The 14,521-nt window shown below is 41.9% G+C and overlaps 2 protein-coding genes across 6 annotated transcripts in view; both read right to left on the bottom strand.

The window, feature by feature from the left end:
• The window catches only part of LOC308522699 (nuclear body protein SP140-like protein), a 44,177-nt gene extending 37,130 nt beyond the window's left edge, over positions 1-7,047 (bottom strand). For all 4 annotated transcript variants that reach the window (XM_081096228.1, XM_081096230.1, XM_081096231.1 and 1 more), the window contains exons 1-2: positions 6,936-7,047; positions 94-256 (exon numbers count right to left, since the gene is read on the bottom strand). In XM_081096228.1, the coding sequence (XP_080952354.1) occupies positions 94-256; positions 6,936-6,967 (195 nt within the window). In that variant the 5' untranslated portion in view covers positions 6,968-7,047. The remainder of the gene's footprint in view (positions 1-93; positions 257-6,935) is intronic.
• Positions 7,048-9,069: 2,022 nt separating this feature from the next.
• The window catches only part of LOC308522696 (nuclear body protein SP140-like protein), a 46,223-nt gene continuing 40,771 nt past the window's right edge, over positions 9,070-14,521 (bottom strand). For both annotated transcript variants that reach the window (XM_081096224.1, XM_081096225.1), the window contains 5 exons: positions 12,048-12,163; positions 11,246-11,354; positions 10,869-10,946; positions 10,511-10,654; positions 9,070-9,801 (listed from right to left, as the gene is read on the bottom strand). In XM_081096224.1, the coding sequence (XP_080952350.1) occupies positions 9,697-9,801; positions 10,511-10,654; positions 10,869-10,946; positions 11,246-11,354; positions 12,048-12,163 (552 nt within the window). In that variant the 3' untranslated portion in view covers positions 9,070-9,696. The remainder of the gene's footprint in view (positions 9,802-10,510; positions 10,655-10,868; positions 10,947-11,245; positions 11,355-12,047; positions 12,164-14,521) is intronic.

The following is a 14,521-nucleotide window of genomic DNA, read 5'->3' as shown; positions in this document are numbered from 1 at the left end:
CCAGTTATGCTCTGACGTTTAATTCCAGGATATCAAAGTATAACTTAGTTTGGGGTTGTTTTATCAGATTGTGACATAATAAACCTCACTTACTTCATACATTTCATTGGTGATGAACTCATGGTCACGGAGAAGTTCCAGGAAAGGAAATGTTGTTTTTATTGCACCTGAAATATCCACCTTATATTTTTTGAAGTATATGAGTGCAATGTCGTTGATACGTTTGTTTTCTATGTCCTCATCTTGTGCAGACATACTAGGGAGAAGGGATACCATTATAAAATGGCCATCAATGTTTTGATATATACTAACATTTAATATATGAGGGATAGATAGGCTTGAAGAACCAACATAATTAAAATAAGTGGTCCTGAGTAAAGGTTAGAACAAATAGAATGGAAGCAATAGACAAAACTGTAATAAAATGAAGCATAGTGGATTAGAAAGACATAATATTATTGAAAAATGCAAGCCTGTCATGATCAAAGCCATTGTAAAGTTATTTTGTCTCAAACATATTTGCAATGTTTTATGAAAACATTTTAATTGCCTCTAACCCCCTGCCAGCCTGATCTTACCCCCAACTGCCCTCTCCTGCCCGCCTGACCACCCCTAACTGCCTCTGCCTCTGCCCCCACCACCATGGCTTTGTCTGTAAGGAAGTCGGATATTTGGAAGATAGCTAGCTATATGCACTATACTGCCAAACTGGTCATTAAAAAATTGAACCACTTTCTTACACCTTACACCAAACAGCTGTTGCCCTAAAAACCCCTCCTCAGCCCCCAACTTAGATTCTGCCTTCGCAGTTCACCCAGATTTTGTTCTGATTGGTCAGTTTTTATGCCAGTCAGTGTAAAAAGCGCATCACAGTTCACCCAGATTTTGTTCTGATTGGTCGTTTTCTATACCAGTCAGCGTCAAAAGCTCCGCCTCCTAGGCAGCCATTGGCTCCTCTGGGAAATCCAGAATGGCCCCGCCTTCATGTCCGCACCTGCCCTTCAGTCATGACCCGAGTCCGCTACAGGGTGTATCTCTGGCCATTCTGAGAAACGGCACCTCAGGTCTGTGCTGGTGGCAATTTTGAATTCTCATCCCTGACCTAACCTTACAGTGTGAGCTCTGTGAAGACAAGCATTTCTCTTGTTAATTCTTAGTGCACTCATAGACTTTACCTGTGTCTATGCATCTATACTAGCATAGCATGGTGACTGGTCAAATGGTCATTTCGGTCATCACGGTCACTGCCTTTTTATATATATAGACTAGAGGCCTGGTGCACAAAATTCGTGCATTTGGCGGGGGGGGGGGGGTCCCCCGCCTGGCCTGTGCCCTGTCACAGTGCAGGAACCCCACAATTGATTGCCCCAAAGAGGTAGGCCCCACCCACCCATCTGGTGCTCCTTGATGGATTGCCCTAAAGAGGTAGGCTGGAGCCGGGGTCCCACCTCCACGCCACACTGAGCCTCACCACACAGAGCCAGGAGGAGGCGGGACCCCCAGGCAGACCTCGCCGGACCTCCAGGCAGGCCTCTCCTCGTGGAGTCTGGGGACCTGCCTCCCAGGCAGGCTTCATGCTGCACATACATCGTCAAGCCCAGCCCCACCCACCTGCATGCGCCCACTGTGTGAATAGCCACTTAGGCTTTTATTAGTAAGGATTATTATATATGGAGAAACTATAGAGGCCTAACTAAATTCCCTAAGTACTAGAAAAGGAATTAGCTGAGGAGCCTGAATAAAAAGCAAAACAGGTACATAAAACTAACATATTATATGTACAACATATATTGAAAAGAAATAATACTGCAAACACAATAGTAAATACACATACATCATCATAATAAGAGGCTAATATGCAAATGGTCATCACACCATGACGCCTTAATGACAGATCAGCAGGGACCTGAGGCCACACCCCCCACCCAGTAGAGCTTGGCAGGGGACCTAAAGCTGCACCCCCTGCCCAGCAGGGCTTGACAAGGGTGGGGTCAGCTGGGTCTGGGTCTGGTGTGATTTCGAGACGCTCGCATTTGGGCAGGCACTTGACTGTGGGTCCCGTGGCATGCCCCAGACTCTGACAGGAGGGAGATTTTCATGTACATTTTACTAATTTTCTTTAATCTCTGACACTTCTATTATAGAGAAAGGGCAAATAGCAATATTAAAATATTTCCTCTAGCTGAAACCGGTTTGGCTCGGTGGATAGAGTGTCGGCCTGTGGACTGAAGGGTCCCGGGTTCGATTCCGGTCAAGGGCATGTACCTCGGTTGTGGGCACATCCCCAGTAGGAGATGTGCAGAAGGCAGCTGATCAATGTTTCTCTCTCATCAATATTTCTAACTATCTCTCTCCCTTCCTCTCTGTAAAAAATCAATAAAATATATTTTAAAAAAAATATTTCCTCTAATTAATTCCCTTTTAATGTGTACGAATTTCATGCACCAGGCCACTAGTATACTTATAAACATCTAAAAGTTATGAACCTATATGAAAGAAACTATAATGTCTTATTGAAGGAAATTAAACAACATATAAATAAATGGAAATGTAGAAGGTACCTCCAATTAGGAAAACATAGCAATTTAAAAATGTCAATCCTTCTGACTTTTTTTTTTAAACATATATTTTATTGATTTTTTACAGAGAGGAAGAGAGAGGGATAGAGAGTTAGAAATGTCAATGAGAGAGAAATATCAATCAGCTGCCTCCTGCACACCCCCTACTGGGGATGTGCCTGCAACCAAGGTACATGCCCTTGACCAGAATCAAACCTGGGACCCTTCAGTCCTCAATCCAAAGCTCTATCCACTGAGCCAAACCAGTTAGGGCTATCCTTCTGACATTTGTAATACCATTGAAACTTGCTATAGTAATTCATTAATTTATATGACAGAACAAATATCTAAGTCAAGCAATTAAAAGTATTACAAGAGTAGAGGAAGACTTAATAGGTTTAAATGTTAAAAATCAGTGAGATTAAAAGAATGTAGGAAAATATTTTCAGCACACATGTCTAAGGCTTAATATATCTAATATATAAAGATTTCAGTCTGTTTAAGAAATATGACATATAACCCCAACGAAAATGGACCTGAACAGTCACTTAGAGAAAAGGAAATTAAAATGTCCAACAAATACATGAATACATGCAAACTAAAACATCAATGAGGAACCACTTATCATCCACTAGACTGGCAAAAATTTCATAAGGGACAATGCAGCAAGGGGGAAGATTCAGAGAAGTAGGCATTCATTGCTGGTGTGAACATAAATTGCTGTAGCTGGTCCTATACAAAAGTAAAAAATAATAAAGCTTTATTTTTATTTTTATTTTTTTAATCCTCACCTGAGGACATTTTTCCATTGATATTTAGAGAGTGGAATGGAGGAGGAGACAGAGAGAAACATCAATGTGAGAGAAACATGTAGATTGGTTGCCTCCTCCATGTGCCCTGACCAGGGACAGGATCAAGCCTGCAACTAAGGTACATACCGTTGACCAGAATCAAACCTGGGACCCTTCAGGCTACAGGCTGATGCTCTATCCACTGAGCCAAACCAGCTAGAGCTCTCCTATATATTTTTTAAAAAGTGTCATTGCCCTAGCTGGGTTGGCTCAAGGGTATATATCTCAGTTGCGGGCTCCGCCCCAGTCTGAGCCCTGGTCAGGTGCAGGAGGCAACCAATCAATGTTCTTCTCTCACATCAGTATTTCTCTCCATCTTTCCCTCTCCCACTCTCTCTAAAAATCAATGGAAAAATATCCTTGGGTGAGAATTAATATATATATATATATATATATATATATATATATATATATATTGACAAATATTACTGACAAAAATATATATATTATATATATCTATATGATAAATATATATACATAATAAAATCTTTGTGACTTTGGGTTAGACAAAAAGATAGCTATAAGATCAAAAGCTTGATAAATTAGAATAAAAAAATATTTCAACTTTTGTGCTTTAAAAGACACCATTAAAATTAAGCCTGGCTGTGGTGGCTCAGTGATTAAGCATCAACCTATGAATCAGGAGGTCATGGTTTGATTCCTGGTCAGGTCAGGGCATATGCCCGGGTTGAGGCTTAATCCCCGATTGTGCAGGAGGCAGCCAATCAATGATTCTTTCTCATCATTGATGTTTCTATCTCTCGCTCCCTCTCCCTTTCTCTCTGAAATCAATAAAAAAAATTTTTTAAAAAGAAAATGAAAAAAACTAGTTACAAAGCAGAGAATGAGAATCTGGGCTTGGTCAAGGACAAGGACTTCTGCTGAGAGCAAGGAAGACAGATTAAGATTGTGATGGTCATGCAAGGCTGGAGTGAAGCACCCCAACACAGTCAGTTCCCCCCTCAGGATATGCAGTCAAGTTTTTCAGGCCAAGAAGCTAAAGAAACCATGTCAAGTGTCACTGAAAAGCAGGGTAGAATTACCTTAAGGCTCACCATTCAGAAATGGCAACAATTATGACGAGGTCTAGGGAACACAGAGTGTTATTGAAAGCTGGGAAGTCATTTTGCCCTGAGGAAGCTGTATCAATTCTGGACACAGCTAGAGGCTGACTATCTGGACTTGATATAGGTAGTGGTTTTTGGCTGGGGAATAAAGAAACTAACACATTCAACATTTTTAAAAATGTAGTAATAACAAGAAACCACAATAACTATTAAAAATTAAATAATTGTCATAGAAAAAAGGTTTGAGATAACCATTATGGAGAACAAAGTAAAATCCTAAAGCGATGATTTATTAGGGACAGATAAAGTTGTGAAGGTTAAAGTTGCACCAATGGAAGAAAAGTTTTGCCCCCAAATTTAATATATATATATATATATTGAAGATAGCAGAGAAGAAAGTTTCCCTGAAGTAAAGGTATAATTGAATCTGCCACCTTAAGAACAGGAGAACTATGGTAAAAGATAGTGTGTCTGGAATTCACCAGTAACTTTCTTCGTCACTTTTATTTATTTGTAATAACAAGGGTGCATCTATCTTATAAAATCAGTACTATAATAATTTTTTACTCTAAATTTAAAAGCTTTAATAAGATAGAAGTCACCATAAAACAGTTAAAAGGAAGTATATTTATAAAGAAGTTTATTTATAAAGTTCAAACTACATAGCAAACTCTCCCGTATCATTACAGAAAGGATAATCACCTCAACTGATTACATTGGTCAAAAATAAACCAGCAATGAGAGACCAGGCAATTTAAATGGTCAAGAAACACAAAACCATGTTCAACTGCCCATGTATTCTGAGAATGCAAATGAATAGGATGCATCCCTTTATCTAGCACAGTGGTTCTCAACCTGTGGGTCATGACCCCTTTGGGGGTTGAATGACCCTTTCACAGGGGTCGCCTAAGACCATCAGAAGACACATATATAATTACATATTGTTTTCGTGATTAATCACTATGCTTTAATTATGTTCAATTTGTAACAATGAAAATACATCCTGCATATCAGATATTTACATTATGATTCATAACAGTAGCAAAATTACAGTTATGAAATAGCAACGAAAGTAATTTTATGGTTGGGGTCACCACAACATGAGGAACTGTATTAAAGGCTCGCGGCATTAGGAAGGTTGAGAACCACCAGTCTAGCACCTCTGTGAAGTCTGGATGTGGAGAGATAGCACATCAGCTGGTGGTAGGAGAATATAGTGGTTCAGCCACTAGGAAGAAAATTGGTAGGATCCATAAACAATTAAATATTAGTACCCTTTTCCTCAACAATTTCACCTTTTGGTTTTTGACACAAGACAAATACTTGTATATATGCAAAAACATAAATATATGATTGTTATTTATCGCAGTTTTTTGGTAATGAACAACTGAAAAGAACATAAATGGTTTAAATATCAGTTCCATGGAGTAATATGCAACTGTTAAGAGTGAGGTAGATCCATATGTTTATTAACATGAAAAGACCTCTAATAATTTTAATATTAATTTTTTAAATGTAAAATGCAGAATGGTATATACAATGTAACCTTATCTTTAAAATATAAGACAGAAATGTTTTCCATAGGAAAATAAGTTATATGAGTAAATGCAGAAAGAGACATAAAATACTATCCTCTCTCTGCATAACACTCAACAGGACCAGGATTGGAAGCTGCAGTGGGTGGGTTGGTGAAATAGGATGTTTCCCTCTACATACATCCATGTCATTCAAAACTTTATGATCAAGACTGTGTAATGCATTTCTTTTGTATTAAAAAGACATCCAATTAAACACATTAAGTAATGTTATTTACTGACCCATTACTAGAGAAAGACAGGATTAATAGCCTTTTCCTTGTCAGAGGTATAATGCGTTACAGAGCAGAAACTGAAAGTACAGATGTAAATACTCAGCCTGCACTCGGCTTTCACATCTTTGTCCTTCCTCTTCCTTTTACTCCAGTCAATCAAGATCCCTGGGGGAAGAACCCACATCCCTAGACGGATTCGGGAATAAGCCCAGGCTGGCCCCTCCCCAGGTCACGTATGAGACCAAGGCACCCCAAATTTTATACTTTCTAACATACTCTCTTTGAAACAACCTAGGTGAAAGCAGAGAGGGCCTGAGGGAAATGAGAGGGTTCAGACGTCATGAGAAAATAACAAGTCACTGTCTCAAAGTATCAGAAACGACAGCGGAGTCCAGATGAGCTGCCAACAGAGCAGTAGCTATAAGACAAGGGTCCTGTGGGTTGTGGCAGCTGCACTCACACCAGCAGCTGTCCCTCTGCAGTTTAAAGATCCAATTCCCTCACTGGTATTCCTGTATTCCATTACATTGCACACCAGTGTTCTTGTAAAGCAGGACGGACATCAAGGTTTAGACGAGTGTCTAATGACACACACTAAAGCAGCAGCATAGCCAGCGAGAAAATTGAAGGAAGGGAGACAGAGACTGACCTGGTGCTGAGGTCGCTGCCCCCACTGGCCATCGTCCTGCCCTGGGCACTGCCTGGACCGCTAATCCTTCCAGTCTCCCCAGCCTGGGTCTGCTGTGGCTGCTGATCCCTGGGCAGGAAGTGAGTGAACTCACCCAGGGAAGGCTCCACCCAAACGGGGAAATGAGAAGTGAAAGTAACTTTTTGAGTGTTTTCAGACATTGTCTCCCTCCTCCTACAGCCTAGGAGGGTGGGGGGATGGGGCGGGGGGGGGGGTGGTTCCTCAGACATCAGGACATGTGGCAATAGGAGTGAAGGACAAGGAGAGAAAGGAGGGATCTGGAGGCCAGGGGAGGAGGACCCCAGGGGAGGAGCAGGACCAACCCCCAGGAGTCCCCTTGCTTGTGCAAAAACATGAAAAACACCTGTAAATGCCACTGTCCTCACCTGTTGCAACTTTGTAAGGGGGTGCAGAGACCTAACTCTTTAGGTCTCAATGTTCAGAAACAGGACTGGAGAAGCAACATTCTTGAGAGCGATGGTTTCCACATTTGTTCCCCTGAGCCCCACTCCCTCTGGCTGTAAATAAGGGTTCTCAACCTATTTCATTTAACACAGAGAGGAAGGATCTACCCTCTCTCCATGTGTGTCTTTTCTTTTCTCCCAAAGAAACAAACATCAAATCTGGATAGATTCCAGACACTGATGAGAACATTTTTTTTTTTTAACAAGAGCACAGGGTCTCAGTGTGTCCCAAGTTCTGCACATGGGGGGGGGGGGGGGTCTCTCTCTCCCTATCATGCCTCCTCTCTCACTTGGGAGGTAGAAGAACTAGTAAGCAGAGCCTCTGATGAGCACAGCTGTCCTCTGCTCCCATCCTCCATGGTGCTTGGGGACCAGACAGAATTTGACACCAATGACACCAACCTTTTCTAGTGTCCCCTGTCTCTCCTCATCCCTGAGCAATAGGCTGCCTAGGCCACCACCATGCTGAGTGTTGGCAGCAGCAGCAGTCACTGGCCCAGAGGATGAAGACCTGGCACCTCCGTGGATGCAGAAATGGAGAGGAGGGGCACCTGGGACCAAAGTGGGAGCACTCAGGCCCCACACCGATGTCCCCTTCTGGGAGGGGGCCCATCAGTCAGCAGAGCAGAAACTGAAAGTACAGACGTAAATACTCAGCACTGGGCTTTCACATCTTTGCCCCCCCCGCCCCCACTCCCCGCCCTCCCTTCTTCCTGGGAAGACTCTGAGGCTGGAGCTCTGTGAAGGTGAGTCTGCTCCTTGGTGGGTCTCCTTGGGCTCATCCTGCTGGAGGGGCCAGGGCTCTGTGTTCCTCTGAGCTCCAGTGCACAGGGACAGTGGCCTGGGGATGTGGGGAATACGTGTGGTTGACTGGAGCAGCCTGAGACCTTGAAGCTAAGCCTTGTTCTGGGTTCAGACTTAGGAATTCTTTTTTGGCACCCATCTAAACCGTGTCCCGTGATCCCGCTTTTATCAGGAAGACAGATGGTATTTTGATCCCCATCTGTCTCACCTTCTGCCTGGCAATTGTTTTAGAACTCATGTCAGGATACTTGCAGAGTTTATACACAGAATTTGAGGCTCCTCTTGGTGACTTTGGACCTTCTGGGATTTCCCCCTTCATTCCCAGTGAGCATGGTTGCCCTGGCTTCTTCCCTGACTCTGCTGGCCAGAAAAAAAGAGAACTTTCTACCAAAGTTTGAGCCACCCACCCAAGCCTGTGGCTGCTCTCAGAGTCAGGCAATACTAAGCAGAACACATCTGCTAGCTGCTAGTGAGGTTCACTCTACTTCCAGGTTCACCCAGTTTTTGTTCTCTGCAAGCAATGGTTTGGGTAGGAGCTCACTCCGCAGATCAGAAACAGAACTCTCCATCCCCACTAGATGCAGACCAACCCTGCCCACTCCCAGGCCCAGCATGCTTCTGGTTTCTTAGATGGCAGTGGTTGCTGTGCCCCTGAGTCCCTGCCCACGAAGGAAGAGAGATGCCTCTGTGCCGTGCATCAGAGGCACGTCCGTTAGGAGGTACATAAGCCATGTTAGGTACATTATGTACTTCTGTGATCACAAGAGCACATGCACACCTACTTAGAGTGGGCTTGTTTCATAAACAAAAATAACAGAACAAGTAATATGCCTAGAAAATACATGGTTTATTTTAGAATTTCAGTTGGAGTTAATACTTAAAAACCGTTTATACATGAGATATAAAAGTTGTTGCCAAAAAGCTGAAGAGTATTTTTTTCTTTGTTAAAGAAGGAGGTTGAGTTATGGTTTTTGAATCTGGTGTTTTGTTTCAAGGACATGTCTAGGCAGCCATCTCTTCCCAAGGGATTTGGGCCACAACCTTCCCTCTGCCTCCTACCTGCTCTAAATTCCCAGTGCCTGTAACAAAGGAAGAAAGGGCACCCAACTGTGTATAGATGAGAGTTCAGGTCATGTTTTTGCAATGTTAATTACTTTCCTTTTATTTTAGCTAGAAAAACATCCTTTAGCACTTCTTATAAAGCAGTTCTAGTGGTAATGAACTTTCTCAAGTTCCCTTTGATGGCTCTATTTCTCCTTTAATTCTATAGGACAGCTTTGCTGAGTACTAATCTTCCTTAACAATTATTTTCCTTCAATATTTTCAGTATATCATCCACTCTCTCTTGATCTGCAAAATGTCTGTTGAGTAATTTTCTGATAGTCTTGTGGGAGCTCCCTTGTATGTGACATAGTTTCTTCTTCTTTATTGAACTTCTAATTTTGTTTTCTAATTTAATTTTGTTGTATGTTTTGTTCTGTTTCCTGAACAGCAAACACTTGCTTGAAATTCAGCTCAAATTTCTCCTCCTGTCTAATTCCCCAGCAAAAGTTATTGCACTGAAAAAAAAGAAAAAAATAATGACATTTATTATCAGTGTCATTAGATACCTTGCAATTTGAGTATGATCAGAACTTTTTCCTAAAACCCTAAGTTACATTAACCAGGTTAAGATTAAAAAATCATGTACCTAAGAGTAATTTCTTTGTCCTAAGTGCATGATTATTTACTGTTATCTAGTCAAAAATGAAAAATCATTACCATACTTGGGGACTCTTACTCATTTGGTTTGGGTTTTTTACTTTAGTGATAATTGGAAAAGTAATCTAAGGTCTGTGTAACAATCAAATATCACAGATGTCTCAGTATAATTAGTTATCTTCCTTTCACGTTGTCACTTCTATTTCTGTCTGTTACATTTACATGCAAAGGAACCTGGAGTTTGAAATTTCTGAGAAGTTTGAGAGTATTTGGAGAGAGATAAGGAACACAATATAACTTTAGGAAGCAATTCTCTTATCAGTTTGTTTGGAGCAGGGAGGACACACTGTTCTCAATGGGCACCTCTTGCCTTTGAGGAGAGGAATGAGCTCTCAGGGGCCTGTGACGCTCTATCTTGAATTATAAATTTCACTCACTTTTGGATCCCTTGCTTCTATAGACTTATGATTGGATGAGATAAACTATAAAAATTTCCCTACTCTAAAAAATAAGAGCAAAGTGACTCAATGAAAAGAAAATGAAATAGAAACAGGGAAACCCAGTTACCTTTTTAGAAGCCCTGTGTACCAAAAAGATGTGGCGCACGTCCTGCATAAACTCCATCACATTGAGGTAACGCCGCTCACTTAGCTTCTTCTTGATTTCATCCATCACCAAAAAATCTGCCATGCATTGAAAATTCTCTATTCTCTGATGAAAAAAATAATATTGAGAGGATTTCTGATACAGTACAATGTCTGCCTTCTGTGGATCCCTATAAAATCCAGCTGAAATACATAGTGAGAAAAACAGCATCTTGTGTTCTCACTCCCATGCCTTTCAGATCACCAATCCCACAAGAGCCCATGTCGAGGTCAGACAACATTATGGAGGTCTGTAATAATGTTTTGTTATTGCTACTCACATAGTGATCACGTTGAATATTCTGAAAACCATTGCTCTCTGAATGGCAATAGAACATCAAGAGGAGGAACTCACATTTCTACAAGAGAAGAAGAATTTGAATGAAATCAGCTTAGAGAGCATGAGCCCATATGCATGCAAAGCAGAGTCACGGCCACACTAGTTTTCCAGAAGTTTCCTCAAACAGGCATGGCTCTAGGAAATAGACATGTAATGGCTGATTTTTTTTCTTTTCTGCAAACAGGTTCTGGTGAGTGTTCAGGATGGTTGAGATCTGGTCAGAAGAGCAGACTCCCTTTGCCCTCCTCCCACCCTGTGACTGCTGACTTCTCACATGCAAGCAGAAAGGAGCGATCTTGGGGTTTGAATTTGACTCACCAGCTGCGACTCAGGCCCCATCGGCCTTGCCAGGACCTCAGATTCCCTGGCAGACTGCTGACTTCCTGAACACTCCTTCACCCTGCACAAGGTGCAACGCCACGAGCTCCTGAAAGGTTCGGCATAGGTGAGCAAGGTGAAGCCCCAGAAACAGCCACTGTCCCTGTGGCTGCCACTATTTTCTTTTCAGGAGTGGCCAATGGGCACAACCTGAGAATGAAGGGGATACTCCCTAGAGTCCCCAAGACTTGCATGTGGGGTCTGAGCCAATGACCCTCCTCCCATCAAGGGTAGCAGCAGGAGTTGAGGGGGTAGAGGTTGGTGTCAGAGTGAGTGGTGGGCTCTCCTTTCCCTGTCTGAGCTGCTGGGAGCACAAGGAGCCCTGCCCACCAGGCCTGAGTGCCAGAGATTAGGTCTTAACCCTTGGGCTCTTGGGCCTCAATAAACCAGTTGAGAACATGGCAAAAAGTCCATGTTTCCTGCCATTTCTGAATAAGTACAGAACATAAACCACTGTCATTTCCACTCCTGTGAACAGGAATCTACGCTGAGAAAGTTCTGAAAAGGACAGTAATGGTATGTAGGCAAAGACCCAGCTACCGGCCTCAGCCTTCCAGAGGAAAGAGGAAAACATTACCTTCCAGCTCACAGGTTTTTAAACAGATCCCAGGATCATACCGTTGGACCCCACACCTTCAACCCTGCTTCTTCCCCATCTGGACACAAGGAGGAAGTCTGCAGGGGGAGTGTGGGTGACAGGAGGAAAAGTCCCTAAAGGGAGCCGGGGCTGCATCTCACAAACCTCTCAGTTTCCACAGGTGGGAGGTGACAGTCCCCATGAAAGAAGCTCAAACAAGTAATACAGCAGAAGAGATTTCCTTCACGGCAGCAGATCTTACATACTTCTGAACTTCTCAGCTAGAAGGTAAAACAATGTATTGCCAGTGAGACCCCAGAAGCCAGTGCTATGAGAATCTAGAATGCACATGTGAACCTGGAAGAACATATATGAATCAGAAACTATCAGAAATTATTTGAAAAAAATAAAATAAACATTTAAAAAAATAAACTTTATTTGTCCATTTCTGCCTTCTGAGAGACTCGAGACATCTTGAAAACATCTTGGGGGTAGTTCTATCCCAGATAGAAAGATCCTGTCTATGCCATGGTCTATTGGAGAAATTCCTATCTTATGAGTGCTGGGTGGAGGGAAAGAGGGACATTGAGGAGCAGGAAGAGATAGGGATGACAGATTCTGCCTTTCTCTGCTCTATTTCTCCTTTCTCCAAACATGTGTGGCCTGTGCCATCACTCTATCAGCCTCAATGCTGTATCTGTTTCATTTCTCATCCTTCTCTTCCTCCAACATTTAGACAGAATCCCTCAGGTTTCCACCAAATCACGCTCAAAGCTGCAGTTACATCGTTATGTCTCCAGCTCCCAGATGTCCAGCCTGTCTTCTGCATTTGTGCACATCTTTATGCTCACTCAGTGTTTCCTCCTGGGGATTTAAAGAATACCCCAAACTCATCCAATCAAAACCTCATATATGCATCTGTCCTCACACCCACTACATGTCCATTCTTAGTGCTTCCATTTCATAAAACATTCACCTTTGACCACAAATCTGAGAATCCATCCTGGGTCTATATTCTCACTCATATCCCAAGTTTTCTCTATGCCCACGCTTCACAGTAATTTTTAAGCATCTTTTGCTGGTTCCATTGTTCCTATAGGTGCCACTGCATACAGGGATGCTGAGACCCTAATGAATAGATCCACCTTAATATAAAGAGAAAAGTGGTCTGTTTCTCAAAGTCTCTATTATATCTCAGTTAGCAACACACAAAGATCAGAAATGTCTTTCCTGAAGCAAATGACAGAGTAATTTGAAAAAGTTATTTTATTTCACGTTGCGTAGAAAGTAGTAAAAATGAGAAGTTATTAATTAACAGTTATTTTGAATATTGATCTGGACTTGTGGGCAAAAATTCTTGTGTTGGGAAAAGTTAGAGTCTGGTCATTTATTTTGCTTTTAAAAATGGCCATATATGAGAAAGATCAAAACAGTGAATGTCTTGCCAAGAGCTCCCACTCTGTGTTCTGGGAGAATACTGAATCACATCCTCAATGGGGACTGAGACTGCTCTAGCATCAAGACCTAGTGCCATTTTCCTTCTCCTCACTGGAGGGATGCACATATGATCATCATCCTCCAGAAAGTAGTGACGCTCTTCCAAGAACAAGGAAATAACATATGCAATTAATGCATAAGAATCTCGCATCAGTAATCTTTAATCAAGTTTAGAACCATTTACTCTTTGGCTTTTTGTTTCTTAGCTTGGCTGCCTATTTGAATTATCTGAGGAGAGTATGTAAAATACTAAATTCCTGGTCCCAACATCAGAGATTCAAAATTAATTAGTCTGGTTTGAGGCACAGGCATTGGTATTCTCCTTAAGTCATAGAATGAGTAACTTGTGTATCAAAATCATCTGGAGACATTTTAAAAATTCTATCGTCCAAGTCATAACTCAGAATGATTTAATCAAAATTTTGTCTAGAGTGGGATTCAGGCAATTTTATTTTTCAAAGGACTTCAGGTAATTGCAGTATGCAACTTGAGTTGAGACTTAGACTGAACAAGTGTGGTTTTTAATGCATAAGATATTGTAAAGCAATGTTGAATTGGCTTGTAATGTCTATCCTAGAAAAGACTATTAGCAAGAGTGAGGGTACTCACGCTGGAAGAGTTGCCTTCTTGTCCCCATGGAATCTTGACCATGAGTAGTATGACATGACCCTCTGCATAACCATCTGTCATTCAAAGTACTCCAGAGATACCTCCACTACCTCCTATGGCTCTTCTGGGGCACTGCCCAAAGTTAAAGTGAATCCAAGGCTCTTGGGACTACAAGTCTTCTTTTATCCTCATCTCCCTTTTGTCCAAATCCCAAGATTACACCTGACTGACTTTTCACAGAAAACTGACTACCAGGTATTATGCTTACATTACTTTTGTATATTCAATAGAATGACTTGGCCTCTTTCCTTTCAGACAGCTTCAGCTTTTATCTTCACCCAGGGAAGAGAAGTCATAGACAAGACTGAGACACTGGAAAATGGCCTGAGAAATGGTCACGTCACTGTCTGCCTCTCTGAGTAGCATAGAATCTTCTGCTTCCCAGTAGTTATTCTTCCATGGTAGACAACAAAGTTGAAGCAATCCTTAAGGTCAGGGATACTATTTCAATCTTCTTCAGTGGACATTGGGCA

This window comes from Myotis nattereri (assembly GCF_964212035.1).
Source record: "Myotis nattereri genome assembly, chromosome: 7".
NCBI lineage: Eukaryota > Metazoa > Chordata > Mammalia > Chiroptera > Vespertilionidae > Myotis > Myotis nattereri.
The sequence above is the reverse complement of the archived record's forward strand: the minus strand, read 5'-3'. Positions and strand labels throughout refer to the sequence as shown.